The sequence below is a fragment of the Rhinolophus hipposideros genome (genome assembly GCF_964194185.1).
Source record: "Rhinolophus hipposideros genome assembly, chromosome: 1".
Classification (NCBI taxonomy): Eukaryota; Metazoa; Chordata; class Mammalia; order Chiroptera; family Rhinolophidae; genus Rhinolophus; species Rhinolophus hipposideros.
Genome location: NC_138047.1, coordinates 75,730,573 through 75,753,213, shown reverse-complemented (window position 1 = coordinate 75,753,213; position 22,641 = coordinate 75,730,573). Strand labels below are relative to the sequence as shown.

General features: G+C 34.1%; 1 protein-coding gene across 1 annotated transcript in view; it reads right to left on the bottom strand.

Moving 5' to 3' along the window:
* The window catches only part of BANK1 (B cell scaffold protein with ankyrin repeats 1), a 336,084-nt gene that overhangs the window by 261,453 nt on the left and 51,990 nt on the right, over positions 1–22,641 (bottom strand). The window contains exon 3 of the mRNA XM_081062310.1: positions 1,971–2,125. Coding sequence (XP_080918436.1) covers positions 1,971–2,125 — 155 coding nt within the window. The remainder of the gene's footprint in view (positions 1–1,970; positions 2,126–22,641) is intronic.

The following is a 22,641-nucleotide window of genomic DNA, read 5'->3' as shown; positions in this document are numbered from 1 at the left end:
CCATCTTCTTCAGGGTCTCTATTCACCCACTAATTGGAAAAAAATCTCAGAAATGAGCAAGTTCAAAGCTTGTGCTTTCAGACAACTGTCATACGTGTAGACTGACTGGTATCCTGGCAAATTTGGAACACGCTTTTCACTCATTTGAATACAAATGATGTTTCCTGTGGTGGTTGGCCATTGTCATATAGATTTAGATTGTACTAAGATGTAGGTTCTGAAAACACAAGATTTTGACTGGAATAACCATTTTTGACCCAGGGATTAGTTTATTTTGAATTTTTAGGCTGTGAGGCTGTTGCTAAAATGTTCTTATATGAACTTGTATGACCTTAGGATTGCTTAAAAAGTAGGGTACCCAAAATAAATCTGAAAATAAATCATTTAACTTCAGAAGGTCTGAAAGAATTACATCCATGTCAATAAAAGACAGCCCATGATACTGCCATTGAAGGAACCCTGATCCTAACCAGCCATCTGAGTGAGCAATCTCTGCCTGGAGGGCAGTGGGGTTTAATTTTTAGATAATTTATTTCTATTATTTAATAATGGGAAAGTTTGATATTATTCAAGATTTACTGTTATAGACATTGTTTAAAGCAGCCATTTAGACTCATTGCATAATTCCTGGTTAGCTATTTTTAGTTCCAGTTTTTTTTTGTTTGTTTTAGCTTTTTTTTGTGTGTGGTTTCTTTTTGCTTTTTTTGTTTTTTGTTTTTGCTTTTTCTGCTTTGATTTTACCTACTTGAGTACTTGAGAACTGTTCTCATTTCTCTTTTATTACGGTCTCTTCTATTTATCTTTCTCTTCCATTATTTCTGACTCAATAGAAGCCACCCATTTTGATTATTTAGCTTGATCTTCCTCCCTAGAGTTCTTGAGTCCTTTAAGTAGGTTGCAATTTTTCTTTGCCTGACTGTGCCAGGTCCCTTAAACCTGTACAGTTCAGGCTTCTCGGGTCTCTAAAGTACTGTCAAGAGTTCTTGTTGCTCTGAAACTGATAGCGTAATAGATTACACCAGCATTTCTTCTGCTTACCCCTGGAGTCTGGGGGTGGGCGAATTAAATTTTGCCCCCTTGCACAGAATGCACAGCAGCACCAGGACTGCTGGCACCAGCAGCTTCAGGAGAGTCCATCCCCAAACACATTCCAGCAAGGAGACAATGCAGCCCCTGTCGTTCAGTGGGGTAAATCCACTGGCTTCTATCAGAAGGAGCCTCACATGCAAACTCCCAAGGCTCTCCTGAATCTTTGGCTCCTCCCTCTCAAAGACATCACAGACACTGAGAGCCAGCATTCACGTCTAGTCTAGAGGTTACATAACCTGAGATTAGGGTCAAGCTCTACCAGGAGCCTTATTTCAGTTGTTCATTTCAAGGAAGATACAAGAGAAAAAATGTCAGCAACATGTACTCATATAGTCACCTTCAGAAACCCACCTACCCCTTTATTATACTTTTATTTCCAAAAGGACCAGCTCTTACAACTCTTACAATATTTTCACTCAGTAATGTAGACCTCTGATACATGTTTTATGGTTGAAAAATTGGTGATCCTGAAAACAAACAAGTATTTTCAACTTCTATTAAAGAATATTTTTTCCTTTATGAAAATAAAATCTTTAATCTGGTTAATATGAATCCAACTTTCTTTGAAGTATCTTGATATATATAGTGATTATAAATCTGTTTGCAATGCATTAAATAACAGTTGATAAAATTAAGCTCTCATATATTCTCCAGTACCTAATTATTCAACAATTATGTATCAAATGCCTACTAATCGCCAGACATTGTTTTCAGTTCTGAGGACACAGCCATGAACAAAGTAGACAAAAATGCCAGTAACGATGGAGTTTACATTCTAGTGAATGCAAAAGTTCATGAATGTAGATTATAAAATAGCTAAGTAAAAAGCATTATCCATTAAAATAATAGAGCCACTTAAATAACAAGGCATCTTTACTGACCTCACATGGAATTTCAGAGGGAAGCACCATTGCTAGTGGTATGCTGCTTCTTGAAGTTTCTGACAATTCTTCAATTTCCTTTCTCTCACTTACTTCCCCAGAGTGTTCCACTCTTAGGTCTGCTGAAATATTGACCTGAAGGTAGTCCTGAGAACCTAAATAAAAGTTCACGAACATAGATTATAATATAGCTAAGACCATATTGTTTCCTCCATTATAAAGACTAAATGCTGAACAATTGATGTAATTAATATACAGAATAATTGTACTGAGTTGAAGTTAGCTGAAATAATTGAACCAATGTTTATAATTACAATAATGCTTCACAATTTAACTAGTGTTATACCCATAGTAACTAAAGCAACTGTATAATATGTTCATCCGCTAGTTAAAAGTTTTCTCCAAAAAATGCAACTACCATTTAATATTTTCTCTTATTATTAAAACAGTAAATCTGAAAAACATATAACTCTCTTTTCAATAACTGTTATTAAGAAAATTTATTTCTTTTTAAATTGGAACATTTTAAATCAGAACAATTATTTATCCTTTACATATATTTCCTGTTTTTAAAAACTAAAAGCTTAAGTAGGACACATCACTAAGTAATATAGTATTTCTACACTAGTTTAGTAGTGAAATGCTAATGTTTATCAAAATGTTAACGTGTTCTGTGAAAAAAAGTGTTCCACATAAAATAAGTTTGATTTCTTTATGGAAGGGTTACTAGTAACATTGGAATATGCTAATGTGAAGTTTGAATCTCAGAGAAGGAGAAACAGTATTTATTTATTTATTTATTTACATTTTAACATTTAGTAATTTAGCATTTGGTTTCAATCATTCAAACAAGTTTCTGTATTTAAGAAAAAAAAATGTGTTCAGAGAGATAATAATATTTTTTATTACTCAATGTTTCAAAGCCCAAAACATTTAATTAGGGCACAGAACCAATGTGGCTGAAATCAAGGTTCTCACAATGAGATAACATCTGTAAACTCTTAGGCCAACCCCCAAAATATCACTCCAATTCCCAAAGAAGGGAATTGGGAAAAAGGAAAGACACCCAGATAGCTAGAAATGGACCAGATACGGTGTAAAGACAATGGTGTCGCTAAGAGCTTGTCTGGTACTTACAGCTAGACCTTGGTGTTCTCCTATTGAACATCAACAATTTCACAGAATATCAATGTCAGATAAGGCCATTCTGTCACCATGATGCATCAAGTTAGAGATGAGACCACTTTATAATCATGTCTGAATCCAGGCAAAAACATGAACAGTGACCAAACCGCAAAAAATGACCAATATTCCAAATCCCAGATCCTGGGAGTGAAGTTGCTTCTTCATCCATTCCAGCCTTAGCCTCTTTTCATTTCTCTTGCCTTCTGGATAGGGTAACCAACCCCTCCCAGTTGTCCTGCGAGTTTCCTGGTTTGGGCACTGAAAATGCTGTGCCCCAGGAACCCCTTCAGCCTCAAGCATGCTGGAATAGCTGGTCACCCTACTTCTTGATAAAAGTCATGAATGTACCAAATCATAAAAGTATACCTGTTTTCTGACACAAGCAATTGATAGCCATGCTTCCTTGAACCTTCCTTCAAATCACTTCATACAAGCCTAAATTTTACAATAAATCTTTTCTAATACTCTCTTACTGAGACACCCTATGGTCTCCATGGTGTGCCCTCTATTCACTGCAAATAATAAAACATCCAAATATTTCAAGTGCAGGTATGCTCCTAGTGGTCTTTGGCTAAAGGATATTGACAGGATAAAAAGGAAGAAGATCCAAAGGCAACATAGATGGAAACAGATAGAATTTTGGTCTCATTGTATCCAAAAAAAAAAAAAAAAAAAAAAATTGAAGCCACCAGTTTCATAAGGTAATTTCATCAGAAAAGCAGAGAAAAAAAATGAGGTACCCTCTACAAAGAAGCTGTCTCCATGCTACATCTAAATAGAATTATTTTTTCTGCCTTATGAAATATATAGAATAAAAACACAAAAAAAGCATTGGGGATTTCCAGATTTCTCCTAGTACTAGTCTTGCTAGTACTAGGAGCAAGAAATGAAAAACAACCTGTATTTCTCTAACAATTTAAAACACTTTCATAAAAAACCTCATTCTCCTTTCTCTCTCTCTCTCTCTCTCTCTCTCTCTCTCTCTCTCTCTCTCTCTCTCTCTCACACACACACACACACACACACACACACACACATCAAACCAGTAAAAGGTTATACAGAACTGGCTCAATTATTTTGTGAATTTTTGTGAATTGAAGAAAGAATAGGAAAACTGATTGTATTTCATATACTTTAAAAGGAGGTGTAAATTATTCCACCGTGGAAGTATCTAATGTTTTCTGCTAATTTCTCTGTGGTATTAGATTAAGAACATTCACCCTGAGGACATAATCATAGATGTACAAAATGATTTATCTCTATGAATGCAGTTTATCATGCAGAAAATGGGAAGCAGTCTTAACAACAGAGGAACAGTTAGAAATATGTAATGCGATAAAGGATATTGCCACTAATAGAAATCTGATCAAAGAATATTTAACAAGAAAGAAGTTTGTGATATAATTAAGAAAATTCAAGTTACAAAATTGCTGATTTAGTAGGTTCCCATTTTAGGAAAGAAAAAAAAAATAGGACCTCTGGTTTCAGGTTTTACATGTAAGGACTTTTGGAAGTCTCTACATCATCCTAACAAACAGTAAGCTAAACAGACTGAAAAATCAACAACTCTTTTTTCATCCTTTAGAAAAGGATGGACCCAGCACAAATGCTGACCTCAAAGTTGGAGAGACAGACCGGCAAATAGAGGTAGTCTCAGCTTGCCAAACCAGAGACTGTGGAGTGGAAACCACCCAGGAACCAATTCCAGGAAGGGAAAACTGAAATGAAATTGGCATGCTGATGTTCAGTGTGGACAAGTCTGAGCATTAAACACTAAAGGAATCAGGCAAAAGTGGGGATAGGAGAGGAAGGGGGACACATTATTTTGAGATTTATATCTTCCAGAAGTTTGACCAGATTCCCACAGTAAATATTAGAGAAAAGGAACCATTTTAAAATACACCAGATATTTCTTAACATGACCTCCCCTGAAGGGAAACTAGTTAATCAGAGCCTAACCTACTGAGGTATCATTAAAGTGTAACTGACATGGGGAAGGGAAATACCCAACTATATCCCATTGTAACCACCCAGTCCCACCTTAAGTGAATCAACAAACTGGAAAACTCTTGTGAGGTTCATAGTCCAGAAGCATAGGCTCACTAAACAACCAAGATCTAATTATACAACAATAGGAAGCTTCCCCTCCCTCCACACCTCACTACTGTGAGACATTACTAAAGACCTTCTACATCAGTTTCTTTTACCCAGTGTATCATGTTTCACTATTGAAAAAAATGATAAGGCATATCAAACTGCAAAAAATGGAACTTGAAGCGACAGATTAAGAATCAGACCCAGACATGGCAAGGATGTTGGAATTATCAGACTGGAAATTTAAAACAACTCATTAATATCCAAAGGGCTCTAATGGATAAAGTAGACAACATGCAAAAACCGTTGGCGAATGTAAGCAGAGAGATGGAAATCCTAAGAAGTAATCAAAAAGAAATGTTAGAGATCAAACACACTGTAACAGAAATGAAGAATGCCTTTGATGGGTTTATTAGGGGACTGAACATGACAGGGAAGAATCTCTGAACTAGAGGATATATCAATAGAATTTTTGAGAACTGAAGAGCAAATAGAAAAAAGACTGAAAAAAAATCCAAACCATAATGGAATACCCAAGGACTGTGAGAAAATTACAAAAGTTGTAAATCTATATTGCAAACTTTAGGAAAATCAGTAAAAAAGTGGGGAAAAAAAGTATAACTGATATGCTAAGAAAGGAGAGGAAAAGAAATCATATAAAATGCTCAATTAAATTCACTAATGGCAGAAAAAGAGTAGAAGACAAAAACTGGAACAAAGAATAACAACAATATAAAAGAAAACATTAATGAATATGGTAGATATTAATCCAACTATATCAATAATCAGTTTGAATGTCAATGGTCTAAATGCATTAAATAAAAGACAGAGATTGTAAGAGTTGATCAGAAAATAAGACCCAACTATATGTTTTCTAAAAGAAACCCACTTTAAATATAAAAACACATAATGATTAAAGGTACATGGATGGAGAAACATATACCATACTAATACCAATGAAAGGAAAGCAGAAGTAGCTACCATGTTTCCCCGAAAATAAGACCAGCTGAACAGTCAGCTCTAATACATCTTTTGGAGCAAAAATTAATATAAGACTGGGTCTTATATTTTATTAGAGCTGATTGTCCGATTCGGTCTTATTTTCAGGGAAACTGGGTATATTAATTTCGAATAGAGCTTATTTCAAAGTAAGAAAATTTATCACAGATAAAAGAAGCCATTACATAGTAATAGATAGATCAATTCTCTCAGAAGACATAGCAATCATTAATATGCACGTGCCTCTACAGCAGAGTTAAACTCTGTGAGGCAAAAACTGATAGAAATGCAAAGAAAAATAGACGAGTCCACTATCACAGTTAGAGCCTTCAATACCACTGTATCAGAAACGGACAGAACTAGCAGGCAGAAAATCAGTACGAACAGAATTAAACTGAACAACACCATTTATCAACTGGATATAACTGATATCTATAGACTTCATCCAACAACAGCAGATTACACATTCTTTTTAAGGTCGCATGGAGCATTCACCAAAATAGACCACATCCTGGGATGAAAAACATACCTTAACAAATTTAAATAAGTAGAAATTATACAATGCCTGCTTTCAGACCACAGTGGAATTAAATTAGAAATCAATAACAGAAAAATTGCTTTAAAATCGCACAACACATAGAGATTAAACAACACACATCTAAATAACACATGGGACAACAGAGAGATCTCAAAATAAATTACAAAAACATTTTGAACTGAGTAAAAACTAAAACACAAGTTATTAAAATGTGTGGGATGCAACAAAAGTGTTTAGAGGGAACTTTATAGCATTGAATGCATATGTTAGAAAGGAAGAAGGATATAAAATCAAATCTAAGTTTCCACCTAAGGAAACTAAAGAAATGAAGAGCAAATTAAATCTAAAATAAGCAGAAGAAATGAAATAATAAGAATTAGAGCAGAAATCAATGACACTGAAAACAAGAAGTCAATAGAAATAATCAATGAAACCAAATGTTTGTTTTGTAAAAATATCAATGAAATTGATAAGCCTCTAGCCAAGCTAACTAAGAAAAAAGAGAGAGCTGACAAAAATTACTACTATGAAAAATGAAAGAGGGGACATCACTCTAGATCCCATGAACACTAAAAGGACAATAAAGAAATACTACGAACAACTCCATGCCCACAAATTTGATAACATACATGAAAAGGACAAATTCTTTGAAAGACACAAGTTCCCAAAACTTACACAAGAAGAAGTAGACAAGGTAAACAGGTCTATGACCTATGTTTATTAAATAAGTTGAATCAATAATTAATAAACTTCCCAAACAGAAAGTATCAGGCTCAGATGGGTTCACTGATAAATTCTACCAAATATTTAAGGAAAAAATTACACCAATTCTCTACAATCTTTTTTAGAGAATAGAAGCAGAGGGAATACTTCTTAACTCATTCTATATGAGAGAAACATTACCCCAATACCAAAAAAAACCCAAAAAAACAAAACACACACACACACACACACACACACACACACACACACACACAAAGATTTTACATGAAAAGAAAACTACAGAACAATATCTCTCATAAACACATGATGTAAAAATTCTCAACCAGATATTAGCAAATCAAAATCCAAAAAAGAATAAAAAGAATTATGCACCATGACCAAGTGGGATTTATCTCCGTTATGCAAGGCTTGTAACACATTCAAAAATGAATTACCATAATCCATCACATTAACAGACTAAAAAAGAATATCACATGATCATATCAATTGATGCAGAAAAAGCATCTGACAAAATCCAACACCAAATCATAATAAAAATTCTCAGTAAACTAGGAATGGAGCAAATATTCTCAATTTCATAACGTTATCTACAAAAACTACAGCTAACATCATTTTTAAGCTGAGAGACTCAAAGCTTTCCCACCAAGAGCATGTACAAGGCAAGGATATCCCCTCTTACTATTCCTTTTTATCATCACACTGGAAGATTTTGCTAATGCAGTTAAGAAAACAATAGAAAATAAAATGTACATAGACAGGAAAGGAAAACATAAAACTGTGATGTTGGGAGATGACATAACGTCTATGTAAGTAATCCAAAATCATCAACAAAGAAATTACTATAACTAACAGGCAATTAGAGCAAGGTTGAAAGATACAAGGGTGATAAACAAAATGTAATTGCTTCCCTATATACCAACAATAAACAAGTGGAATTTGAAATTTAAAATGCAGTATCATTTACATTAGCACTCCCCCAAAAGTGAAACACTTAGGTATAATATAAATCTAATAAAAAATGTACAAGATCTATATGACAAAAACTACAAAACTCTGATGAACAAAACCAAATAAGAAATCAATAAACAAAGAAATATTCTATGTTCATGAAGAGGAAGACTCAATATTATCAGTTCTTCTCAACTAGATCTATCGAGTCAGTGCAATCTCAATCAAAATCCCAGCAAGTTATTTTACAGGTAAGGACAAACTGCTTTTAAAGTTTATATTGAGAAGCAACAGACCCAGAATTACCAACTCAATATTGAAGAACAGCAAAGTTGGAGAACTGACACTACTGAATGAAATTCAAGACTTACCAGAAAGCAACAGTAATGAAACCCGTGTGATTTTGGCAAAAGAATAGCAAATGGATCAGTGGAACAGAGTAAAGAGCCAAGAAATAGAACCACATAAACAAAGTCTTTGACAAAGGAGTAAAGGCAAGGCAATAGAGCAAAGATAGTCTCTTCAACAATTAGTGCTGGAACAACTAGGCATCCATAATTAAAAAACAAAACAAAAAATAAAATGAATCTAGACACAGACATTACACCCTTCATAAAAACTAACTCAAAAGAGATACAGAATTAAATGCATAATGCAAAACTAAAAAATTCCAAGAAGATAACAGATAACCTTGGGTATGGTGATGTCTTTTTAGATATAACATCAGAGACATGATCAATGAAAGAAATACTAATAGATAAGCATGACTTCATTAAAATTAAAAACAACTACTCTGCAAAAGACAATATCCAAAGAATTATAATAGAAGATAAACCATAGATGGGGGCAAAAATCTTTTCAAGATGCATCTAATAAATAACTGTTCTAAAAATATACAAAGAACTCTTCAATTCAACAATAAGAAAATTACAAACCAATTAACAAATAGGCCAAAAACCTGAAGAGACACCCCACCAAAAGAAGACAGACAGATGGCAAAAAAAAAAAAAAACATATGAAAAGATGTTTCCACAGTAATGTCATCAGGGATATGCAAATTAAATCAACAATGAGATACCACTACACACCAATTAGAATGGCCAAAATCTGAAGCACTAACAACATCAAATGCTAGGGAGGATGTGGAGCAATAAGAACTCTCATCCATTGCTGGTAGGCATGCAAAAACGGTACAGCCATTTTGGAAGACAGTTTAGTGGTTAATGACAAAACCAAACATATCCTTACATTGTGATCCAGAAATCATGCTCCTTGGTATTTGACCAAAGGAGTTGAAAACTTATGTCCACACAAAAACGTGCACATAGATGTTTATATGGCTTTATTCATAATTGCCAAAACTTGGGAGCAACCAAGATTTCCTTCAGCAGGTGAATAGATAAACTGTGATACATCCAAACAATGGAATATTATTTAATGCTAAAATGAAATGAGCTATTAAGCCATGAAAAGACATAGAAGAACTTAAAAGTGTATTACTAACTGATAGAAGCCAGACTGAAAAGGCTACATAGTGTATAACTCCAACTATATGAGATAGGACAATTAAGTTCACTAACTCATCCTAGAAAAAGTGCTACATAGCTCATTGCTGAATATCACTATGGTCACCTTCAAAGTACTCCCCTTGGGAAGCTATGCCCTGATGCCAGTGCTTAGACCATCCTTCAAAGCAATTTTGGAACTCTTTCTGGAATGGCCATCAGAGCTATTGTTGTATTACCCTTGATGTCCTGAATGTCATCAAAATGTCTTTCAATATTTCCTTTATCTCCAGGTAAAGAAAGAAGTCACTGGGGGCCAGATCAGGTGAGTAGGGAGGTTGTTCCAATAAAGTTATTTGTTTACTGGCTAAAAGCTCCCTCACAGAGAAGTGTCATTTGAGTTGGTGTATTATCATGATGCAAGAGCCATGAATTGTTGGAGAAAAGTTCAGGTTGTCTCACTTTTTCATGCAGCCCTTTCAGCACTTTCAAATAGTAAACTTGGTTAACTGTTTGTCTAGTTGGTCCAAATTTATAATGAATAATCCCTCTGACATCAAAAAAGAAAAAGGATTAACAGCATCATTGCAACAAGTTCAGGAACTTAATTGTCAGACAGTGTGTCTGACAGTGTGTGTGAGTGTGTGTGTGTGTGTGTGTGTGTGTGTGTGTGTGTATTCTTATTTCTAGGAAAATATATTTATTTTATAGATTGAACTACATTCTTCAGATAGAGAAATTAATTAATCAAGATTACAGCTTGAGCACATATATCTTTTCCTCTTCTCTACAACATGTAAATGAAATATGAGAAAAGATTGTTTTTTTATTTGTCATGGCATAAAAATAAGAAGGGAACACTATTTTGCAGATAGCATATAAAATAAATCAGCTTATCACAAATCACTTTAATGTTAAGGTGATACAAGAAATTTCAAAAGATATTACATGGAATAAAACCAATTCTACTCTTTTAAAATAAATAATATTTGTGGAAAATAATAATATATATACCCTAAGGCAAATATTTTTTTTAGCAATCCATAATATTACATTGTAAACTAGTAACATAGTAATACATTGTAAAATGGTAAAGCACTAAAAAATAAATTTCCTTTATGAATTAAGTTGCAAAAACTGGTATATTTAATTTTTAAAGCTTTCCATATGCTTTTCAAAATAGAAACTTTTCAATATTATTTTTTTCAAAAATTATAATTTTTAGTGTAGATTTTAAAATATTTTGTTCCCATTTATTTGCCAAATGATTAAATCCTCATTTCTCATGAGGCCATGAGGACAGATTTTCTGATAATTAACAAAACTAGGTGAAGACTGGAAAAAAGTGGAATCTTTTATTTCTATCACATTTGAACATCTTTAGTTATAGTGATTTGATGAAAAAAAAGTTATTTCTCGAAACTCAATGACTCTTCAAATCTAAAAATAGTTGAAGACAAAAGCTTCAGTTTTCATCACAAATAACTAAAAAACAAACAAACAAACAAACAACAGAAATACTAGTCTAGAAGAAATATGCTTAATTCTAAAAAAAAATAGCAAAAACCCTCTTGTCTTCTAATGGAAACTTCATGAAATAACGATGTACTGTAAACTTCAATTTCCTAAATTATGTAATTGGGTAAATAGTGATTTCCTTGTTGGATCATTTTGATTACATTTAATAATATGTATAATGTGTCAGGTCTAGAGTTGGTACTCAATATTAGTTTCCTTCTTTTTTTTTCTAATTTCTGATATCAAAGTGAATAAAAACAATGGTTTTCTTTTCTTTTTTTTCAAAATAGTCTAAATCAATCTTTCTCAGTTTGAATAGCCAACTACGACTTAGAAAGGAGCGCCACATTCCTCTGGAATTTCAATACTGAACATCATTGTTTTTGTCAAATTTATAATGTTAGTAAATGATTCTATAACATTTCTGCTGATTTTATTAAGTATGCTTATTGTGGTACAGATTCTAGTGTGCCTTTCTAGACTTTTAATGTCACACTGAAGTCTACTATACTCTCCACCACTCAAATAAGTAAATGGATATTTCTCCCAAAAATAAAGGAAACAAGTGGACTATACAAGGTCGTTAATTTTTACCAACCTATTGGTCTAGTCCTCAGCATTCTTAAACAATCTTTGTTGTCTGTGGTGTATTATAATGGACACAAAATAAGAACTATTTCATTCAAAGCTACCTCCAAAGCAAAAATAATAACGATAAAAATAAATCTTCTTACCTACCAAGTATATAAAAAAAGAATGTGCTCAATACAGCCAAGCAAATGTTGGTTTCCAAAAGTAAGAAGATAAACCTATTTTGATTTAAATGCTCTTTTTTTTTTCTTGGCACTCTAATTGCACAGATTCTACCAGCTGAGGTTCTCTCATATGTTAGCTTGAATGTATATTTATATTTTACTCTTGGTACTTCAGTCTTCTAATTTTAGTTCATAACATGCAGGGTACTTCTAAGGCAAAATATATGTAAGGAGAAGCTGTCCTTGGTACCTGTGCGTTTCATTTCACCTGCATTGCCATTCCATTCTGTTTATTACATTTTCTCCTTTTTCCTCCCCATTCTCTCTCCTTCTCCTATTCCATCACTCACTACTCACTCTTCCTTTAAGGTACCTTTTTCTTCTCATGTCTTAGTCAAGCTTGCTACACAGAAATAGTACTATACCTTGTGACTCAGAGAGTGGTCGTCAGACCAACAGCCAATTAGAAATGCAAACCCCCACCCTCCAACCCAGACTACTGAATCAGAATCTTGCATTTTAAAAGAATCCCCAGTGATTTGAATGCACATTGAGGTTTGAGAAGCAATGTGCAGAAACAATTTATACCTTTGTGTGATATCTTTCCATAACATTATCATAGTATAAGCCATCAACTGCAATTACATCATGTATTTAATCTGTATCTTTGTCTATCCATCTACAATGCAAGCTGCTGAGTACACACAATTAGTTCTTTTTCTTCACCTTTGTATCTCCAGCACATACAGTAGGGTATTTCACATAGTAGATAGATCCTTAATATTTGTATAAATACCAGGGGTGCCAAAAATGTATACCAGTGGACACTTTCATCAATGTTGCTCAAGAAGTAGTTAGCCATAATCAGAAGTGTCTGGATGCTGACAGTAACCAGTTTGAGCACCTCTTGTAATTGCAGAAGTCAAATGTGACTTATATGAGGTCTTACCATTAAGTTTGCAAACTTGCTCCAACGATGTTGCTAACCTTTTTTGATATCAGAGGGATTATTCATTATAAATTTGTATCAACTGGACAAACAGTTAATCAAGTTTACTATTTGGAAGTGCTGAAGTTTGTATGAAAAAGTTAGACGACCTGAACTTTTCTCCAATAATTCATGGCTCTTGCATCATGACAATGCACCAGCTTACACAGCTTTGTCTCTGAGGGTGTTTTAGCCAGTAAAAAAATAACTGTATTGGAACACCCTCCCTACACACCTGATCTGGCCCCCAGTGACTTCTTTTTTTACCCAAAGATAAAAGAAATATTGAAAGAAAGACATTTTGATGATATTTTGGATATCAAGGGTAATATGACGACAGCTCTGATGGCCATTCCAGAAAAAGAGTTCCAAAATTGCTTTGAAGAGTGGACTAGGCACTGGTGTCGATGCATAGCTTCTTCCCAAGGGGAGTACTAGTGATATTCAGCAATGAGGGGTGTAGCCCTTTTTCTAGAATGAGTTCGTGAACTCAACTGTCTGACCCCATGTGTGTGTGTTTATACACATATGTTTTAACATATGTGAAGGTGCCATAACATAAACATATCAGAAGGTGCCAAAAAATGTATACACATTTTAAGAAAGGAAAAAACGGTATTAAAATTTAAATACTCAATATATACTGATAACAAAAGATGAATACAAGTCACTTTTGACTTCTGCAATTAGAGGTGCTCAAAGTGGTTACCATCAGCATAATTTTAGTACAGTTTTTTTTTCCTTTCTTAAAATGTGTATACATTTTTTGGCATCCTCTGTATATAAATGTATATATATATATGTTCCTCCCCTGTATATTGTTCCCCCCATACGGTGTGTATACAAACACACACACACACACACACACACACACACACACACACATGCTCTGTGTATATAAGACAAGAAAAATATGATTATTATCTTAACAGTGATTATTTATGAGAGGTGGGAATACAATTCATTTAAAAAATTTTCTTCTTTATCCTTTTCATATACATCAGAGTTTCAACAACCCATAAATATTACTTTTCCAGTCAGTCAGACAAAATGTATATCCTCAAGAAATTATTTGTCATTGTTATTGAATGAGAGGATGGCAGCAATTCCATTTTCATAATCAAATTTATGTTTTATTTAATAAATATTCATTATTTGTTATTTAGAAAACACAGATAAAGACAAAAAAGAAAACAAAATCACCTATATTTCTATTTCCTAGAGGTAACCATAGCTAATATTTTGATATATACCCTTATAGTCTTTGTTTAAAAAATGCAAATGCATATTTTTGAAAAATTACAATGGGACAATCTTAAGTGTTTTTATACTATTAGGCATAATAATACTTTATATTCTAATGTCTCTCTGAAATGTCTTTATATATAATGTCTTTATATTATAATGTCTCTCTGAAATCAAAATTTTCACATACATGTACTTTATCTTGAATACACACTGAAAACTAAAATCTCTGTTCAATGCTAGAATACTGAATTTCTGTCAACTATTTAAAACTATTTATAGGTAGTTCTTAAATTCTGAGAGTCAAAAACTGTTCTTCCCCCATTTATTTTTCAGCTAAATAGGGTCTTTTAGTCCTCTTCTAATAAGTTTTTAAAAATGTGAAGACAACAAGTTACTTTGTATCAAACAGGGTTAAAAAAATTAAAAAATACATACAATTAACTCAGGAATAAGGTAAAAGGGCCATATGTAGTAAATTCAGCAACAAAATCTTAAAGTTTGCAAAGTAAATGATGAAGAACTTCTGGTCTTTGGATAGAAACTAAAATTTCAGTATTATTTAAAAAATGATTTGAAGGAGGAAAACTATTTTCCTCCTAATACTCTTTAAGTAGTTTAATTAGGGAGGTATATATACATGCCCCCCCTTTCTCCATATAAATGCATGCATATACATATAAACATATATGTCTGTATATATATATGTGTGTGTATATAGATATAGATATAGATATAGATATATAGATATATAGATATAGATATAGATATAGATTCTATATTCTAATTAAGAACAGTAACACCAAGCGTTTGTTGCTAAGATAAAGTGAGTATTAGGGGTTCAGGTTGGCTTTCTCAGAAGTAGGCCTTAAATATAAAATGGTGAAAAGGAAAGAGGGAGAGCATTCAAATCATTGGAACCATTTACAGTTTTGTTCAGTTTCCAGAAGATTGAGGAATTAATTATCTTGTTCATTGTTGAGCACATGATCGGTGCTCAGTAATTATTCATATAATGAAGGAACTAATGTATTACAATCAAAAATGCTTGAAAAGGAAGCTGAGGGAAGTGGATTAAATGAGGGAAACACCAACCTCCGTTTGCAAAGGGTCTATCTAAAATTGTCTTCTCTTTGAGACTCAGGGAACCATCCATACTCATGACAATTTTAATGTCTCTGTTTTTGGTATTGCCTGCCGTACAGGTATGAATACACAGCTACAGATCCTAGTGTGACAGACTTCAGGGGAATACACAGGGGTAAGCACAGGGAAGCAAGAAAAGGCCTGTGTGTCTAGTCCGACCTCAGTGACTCCACAGGGGAGGGCAGGATCCCGTGCAGTAGCTAGACTTGGAGAATGACTCAATGGCTGAAAGGGAAAGGAGGAAGATAATAGAAGGACAAGCACAGGATTGCAGAAAGACAGACCATAAAGAGAGAGGAAGGCACATCCTTCTATAACCTAAAAGTTAGAGAGGCCCCTGCCCTTAAAAAAAGTAAGAAAAAGAGGCTGTACATGTAAGTTACCTAGGTTTAAGTAACAACAGAGTTGCTTTTTTCCCTTCCCATGAATAAATGAATTAGATTAGATAATAAACTCATGAAAACAATCAATATAAGTATATTCCCCTTTACTTCAAATTCCATGCCCTTGTCACTGGACTTAAGTTTCTCTTCTATCCTCAGTGAGTGACTACATTTTCCTAGCAAGTGGTTCTAACTCCAACCTTTCCCCTCCCAATGTAGCAGGATCAGCTCTGAGTTACCGTAAAGAAGCTAGAATGTTTTTAATGATGGTGTCTTATAACTTAGCAAGTGAAAGGGAAGCTATAGTCAATTCATTGCCTAAAAGGAAAATAATTTTAAGTAGAGATCTGTTCTAAAATGAATACCCATTATTTTATCAACTGACTTCCCCAGTAATGTTAATAGCTACCAACTACTGAATATTTACTCTGTGCTCAGTGCTGTTCTTTGTGTTTTGCATATACTATTAATAACACACAATACTCTACAGCTCCATGAGGCAGGTGATAATATTACCTTCATCTTATAGATTAGTTTTTTACTCTTTAACAAACATGTATGAAGCACCAGCTGTATACCGAGTGCCACACAGGAGGCTGAGGAGAGCCTTCCTCACCAAGCCTTGCCATCTAATGCGGTAGACACAAACAGTATACAAGTCAAACACCAAGTGGAGCAGAAGCTGGGAGTCCTGGAGAAAAAATTAAAGCTATAAATAATAAATGTCTAACTATTACATTGTTTTGTACATCTGAAACTAATAAAAAGAAAAACAAAGAAAGAAATGTGGGGATCTTCAATATGGGAAATGGTACATGGAACAGTATGTGACAAGTTTCAACTTGTTCCATGCAGCCAGTCGGGTGTGAGCTATGGTCGAGAGAAGATGTGTTTTAAAGTGTGCTGTAAATCATCTTCCATCCTGACAACGCTCCGTGTCACACATTGCTTCTGTATACAGCAACTTCTATCAAACAAGAACATTACAGTGTGTCCTCATTCGCCTTACTCACAGGATTTGGCACTGTGAGACTTCTGGCTCTTCCCCAAAGTCAGAATGATTCAGGACATCGAGGCAGCCACAACAGCACAACTAAAGACATTCATGAAAGAGGGCTTCCAGAACTGCTTCAGAAAGTGCCAAGAACAATGGGATAAGTGTGTTCAAATCTAGGGGGAGTATTCTGAAGGGGGTTAATGGCAATGTGGTTTTTACTGTAATAAATTTTTAATTTAAACATTAAAAAAAATTAAACCTAGGAAGGCTGATGGGGAATTCAAGGAGATATGGGGTGGAGGGTGCTATTACAACTGACTCTGATTGCTAAGTTAACTGTTCCAAAGCCACATAGCTAGCTACTGCTGAAGTGAAAGAGGAACTAGCTAGGTGGACCTCAGAGACCCCCAATCTCTACACTACACTGTTTCCCCACTCACAGCTCAATCCATCATATGACAGCCAGTTATTACAGGAATATGATAGAATCAAAGACACAAAAGTTTCAGAGCTGTTAAAATCAACATATGGCCCAAATTTCCAATGAAAATGTCTAAGGCATTAATTTTTATGATAACATGAGATCACATTCCTTATGACACTAAGTTGATGTTCTAGTTAGGAGTTAATTTACACAGAAATGGCATTGTATGTGTGTGTGTGTATTTACCAGCCTTATTGCTCACCAAATTCTCTCACAATAATGTTGTATTTTACAAAGAATTACCAGAGGTGGTTTGTATGTTGTTGGATTGACTCTTGCTGCTGGAGAAAAGGACTCTTCTTATAGTATCAAACTTGTGGAATTGCTATCAGTAGTAGGTAACGATGATTTAAGTCTAAAGTGGACTTGAAGGAGACTGATACATTTCTGATTTTTTTCCTTCAAGTATCTTCAAATTCTTTACAATTATCTAAGAGTAGCACTTGAACTTAGACAACATACTTAATTGTGTACGTTTTTTAAAAAAATGTCCACCAGCATTTTATACATTTTAAATAGTAATCAACATCTTAAACTGATGTATCTAAGAATATTTCCATACAATATCATGGATATGTACCTGAGACTTTTATTTTAACTTCCAAATTAAATAAATAAAAAATACTTCAGTACCCTGTGTATGTAAATAATTTTAGGATGTTATAGTTTTTAGTTTCATATTTTCATGTGACTAGACAAAATTACTTTGAAATTGCCTGCTTCTAAATAAAAGCACTCTTTTAAAGAATACTTTCATTTCCTTTCACTTTCTCAGAAATATTATATATAAGTATAACCTTACCTTAACTTGAATGAAAATTACAGAAACTGAGTCTACCTATTTTAGAGGCAGAAATTGGTTTTCCTTTTTGTCTCATTGATTCAGCAGTTAGGCTTAGCGAAATTTACCTCGGAGCTTACCTTATTGGTAGAGAGACCCTTAAGTCTGTTTGTGTTGGGGTAAAAATAAGATGTGAAACTTTGAGTTTGGATTAAGTCTCAAATACCCTATGCAGAGGTTTATATACATTACTACGTTTAATCCTTATAATTATCCTACCATGTTTCCCGGAAAATAAGACCTAGCTGGACCACCAGCTCTAATGAGTCTTTTGGAGAAAAGTTAATATAAGACCCGGTCTCATTTATAAGACTTGGTATTATATAATATAATGTAATAAAATAAAATATAATGTAATGTAATATAATATAATATAATATAATATAATACCGGGTCTTATATTAATTTTTGCTCCAAAAGATGCATTAGAGCTGATGGTCCGTCTAGATCTTATTTTAGGGGAAACACAGTAAGAGATGCATACTGTTACTTTCTGATTTTACCGATAAAGAAATGAGTTTTTAAAAATTTCAAAAATTATCATCGGTCATAGAGCTGGACTCAAATCCAGAACGATCTAACACCAAACCCTGCTCTCTTGGCCACAGTGTTATACTTTTTTTTCAGTGAAAGTAAAGGAGCGTTCCTTGGCTGCTTCACATATATCTTGCTTCACACACAAGCAGACTTGCTTCTGTTAAGAGTGAAAAGAGCCCTAATGACCCACTTTGTTTGCTTCATCTGTGACAAAGGTCTACTCTCTTCGTAGCTATTCCAATCTCCCAGTTCCTGAGCATAAAGATCATCTTTCATTCTTTTGTGAAAGATGCAGAAGTAGCCAAGATAAAAACCAATGAATCACCTACATAGTAATTGGTAAAAATTTATTGTGCACACACCAAAACAACAGTTTGCAAGCCAGGAGTACTCAAACCAATTCATGAAATGAGGCTCTGGGGTATACTGTTATAAAGCAGCTTATATAGTGAGAAAGCAGTGTTTTCACAGTGACTGGTAATTAAGCTAAATTAATAACTAAACTGGTTTTGTCTGCTCAGGTAAACTTCAAGGCTAGTCTCCATTTGCTTTTGATTTTAACACTTTCCTGTATGTTCTTCTTTTTTTGCCTACTGTACCTAGTCCCATTTTTCCTCCTAACTAATTTTCAACATTCACATCAATGCTTACTTCCAGTGACCTTTCCCAGTGTCCCTATACTCATAGCTCTAGGGTACACATAGATCATATTATTTACATATTTTTTCCTGTTGGTTTCATTAGATAGTGACCTCTTGATATCCATAACTGATCAACTTTGTTTCTATCTTAACGCCAAGTAACTACCAAAGGCCTGCCATATAGGAGAAGCTCAATAAATGTCAGTTGGCTAAACCCATTATTTAGTAGAAAATCAACCAAGCCAAAGGGGAAAATAGGTTTTCGAATGAAAGGTGATTGTTTCTTATAGCCAATACATATATTTCAAGGGCAAACTATTCAAAGTTGAATAATGAGTAAAAACAAATTATTCAGACATAGCAATAAGTAGTATGGGAAGTGGGAAACATATTAGACATAGACAACATAAATTTTCTGAGTTATGGAAAAAGCATTTCTAATATTTAAATGAGTTACAGGATTATGAAATAAAAGCATTCAAAATATCAAAATGTATATTAAGAGGAAACTGCAAAATGCTTGATTGTAACACTTCAATTAAGAATAAGAAAAGATTAATATGAAGAAATTATGAGGTCAGACAATGAAGTTTGAGAACTCACCCTAGAAAAAGTCCTACATACCTCACTACTGAATATCACTATGGTCACCTTCGAAGTACCTCCCCTTCGGAAGCTATGCACTGACACCAGCACCTAATCCATCCTTCAAAGCAATTTTGGAAATATTTTTCTAGAATGGCTATCAGAGCTGTTCATTGTATTATCCTTCATGTCCTTAATGCCATCAAAATGTTTTCCTTTCAGTATTTCCTTTATCTTCCCTAAAATTGTCCCTGGTATGTTGAGAAAGAAGCCATTGGGGGTAATGGTAGAGAAAGAAGTCATTGGGGGCCAGATCAGGTGAGTATGGGGGGTGTTCCAATACAGTTATTTGTTTATTAGCTAAAAACTCCCTCACAGACAGTGCCGTGTGAGCTGGTGCATTGTCGTGATGCAAGAGCCATGAATTGTTGGTGAAAAGTTTAGGTTGTCTAACTTTTTCTCACAGCCTTTTCAATGCTTTCAAATAGTAAACTTGGTTAACTGTTTGTCTAGTTGGTACAAATTCATAATGAATAGTCCCTATAATATCAAAAATGGTTAGCAAAATTGTTGCAACATGTTCACGAACTTGTCAGGCCTTGTATATAAATTCATGAAAATCAGAGTAATATGGCATGATTAATATGCTGATGAAAAGGACATTGTGGAGTACTATTTTATATGACCTATTAACCTAGATCAAGGTTAATATGATAGAATATTTATCATAAAAGTATAAAATAGGAAAGTAATATTGACAAGGAAACATGAAAACAAATCTTACGATAATGAAATGAGAGCAATGAGAGGAGGATGAATATTGATAGATCAGGAAAAGCAGATAATACTTTTTGTTTGAAATTTTGAAATATGATAAAGAATACAGTTTGGATTTTAAAAAAAGGAAATGTTTCAAATGGAAAAATGAGAAATTTATTTACTTTTAAAGTTTAAAAGAATTGTTATACTATTGCAGACAGGAAAACTTTCTGAAGCTCATTTAGCTCATGAAAAAGATAACTGAAATAGAAAGACTACATAATATTATAGTCAAATAAAACATATCATGAGCTTGCAATATGTTTTATTTGAATACACTATTATGTACATTTGCCTCAGCAAAGCTCATTTCAATTATTGCCACCTCAGGTTTTCATGCCAGACTTTGAAATATAAAATTCTTGACAATTTTAGGGACACTCTCATTAGACTTAAGTATGCATACATCTGAGAAGTTAAAAAGGTCTGGTACCCCCAAAGTATCCTAAAAATTATTTTTCAAATCAAACCAAAATTTTCCCAGTAGTAGTGTATTAATTTAAAATGTGGATGCTGGGCCGGCCGGGTGGCTCAGGCAGTTGGAGCTCCATGCTCCTAACTCCGAAGGCTGCCGGTTCGATTCCCACATGGGCCAGTGGGCTCTCAACCACAAGGTTGCCGGTTCAACTCCTGGAGTCCCGCAAGGGATGGTGGGCAGCGCCCCCTGCAACTAAGATTGAACATGGCACCTTGAGCTGAGCTGCAGCTGAGCTCCTGGATGGCTCGGTTGGTTGGAGTGTCGTCTCAACCACAAGGTTGCCGGTTCGACTCCCGCAAGGGATGGTGGGCTGTGCCTCCTGCAACTAGAAAATGGCAACTGGATCTGGAGCTGAGCTGCGCCCTCCACAACTAAAATTGAAAGGACAATAACTTGACTTGGAGGGAAGTCCTGGAAGTACACACTGTTCCCCAATAAAGTCCTGTTACCCTTCCCCAATAAAAAAAAAAAAAAAAAAAAAAAAATGTGGATGCTGAAATTGTCTGATCCACCTTCCAGCCCTGCCATTTTTCAGTTGCCTACCCTCCTATGTTTGTATTTTTAGTTGAAAATCACAATGGTACTAGCACCCAAATTTCATTGTTTTGATGAGGATTAAAGTTAAAATGTGCATACAGTTCTTATAATAATAGTTGGCTCATAGAAATTCATAAATGCATGTTACAAAGTAATTTTTTTAATGTTCAGAACAAAGGAATGGATCAATCATGAACAAATAATGAGAGAGAAGTAATGTTTTCTCATACAAGCACTACTCCATGTGAGCGCTGGACTTGGGAAAGAAGGAGCTAATGCTCTGACTCCACATGGTGTTTCCCAGATTACTCCCCACTTCTGAAACTCTGGGTTTCGCACAAATAATGTAATGTTTCAGAGTCTCAATCACATCATTTGTCAAATAAGAATGTTGTAGAAGATATTATTTAAGACAACTTTTAAATCTAGAACTAGTCTATGATTTATTTATAAAGAGTTTTTTAGAAATAATTATTCATATGAAGTACCAGAAAAAATGTCATTATAAATTTATATCTTCTTCCATTTTTCATAATAGTTCATTTGTTTGTAGCTCATCTCTGAAATGATATCTTTTGCTTCTCCCTACACCAATATTTTGCACGATTCTGTGTAATTAAGATTATAATTACCATTTAAATCTATGCATCCATATATTAATATTTGTTTTATTATTTTGAACTATTTGTCCCAAACTATTATAGTGCAACATTGATTGTGGTGAG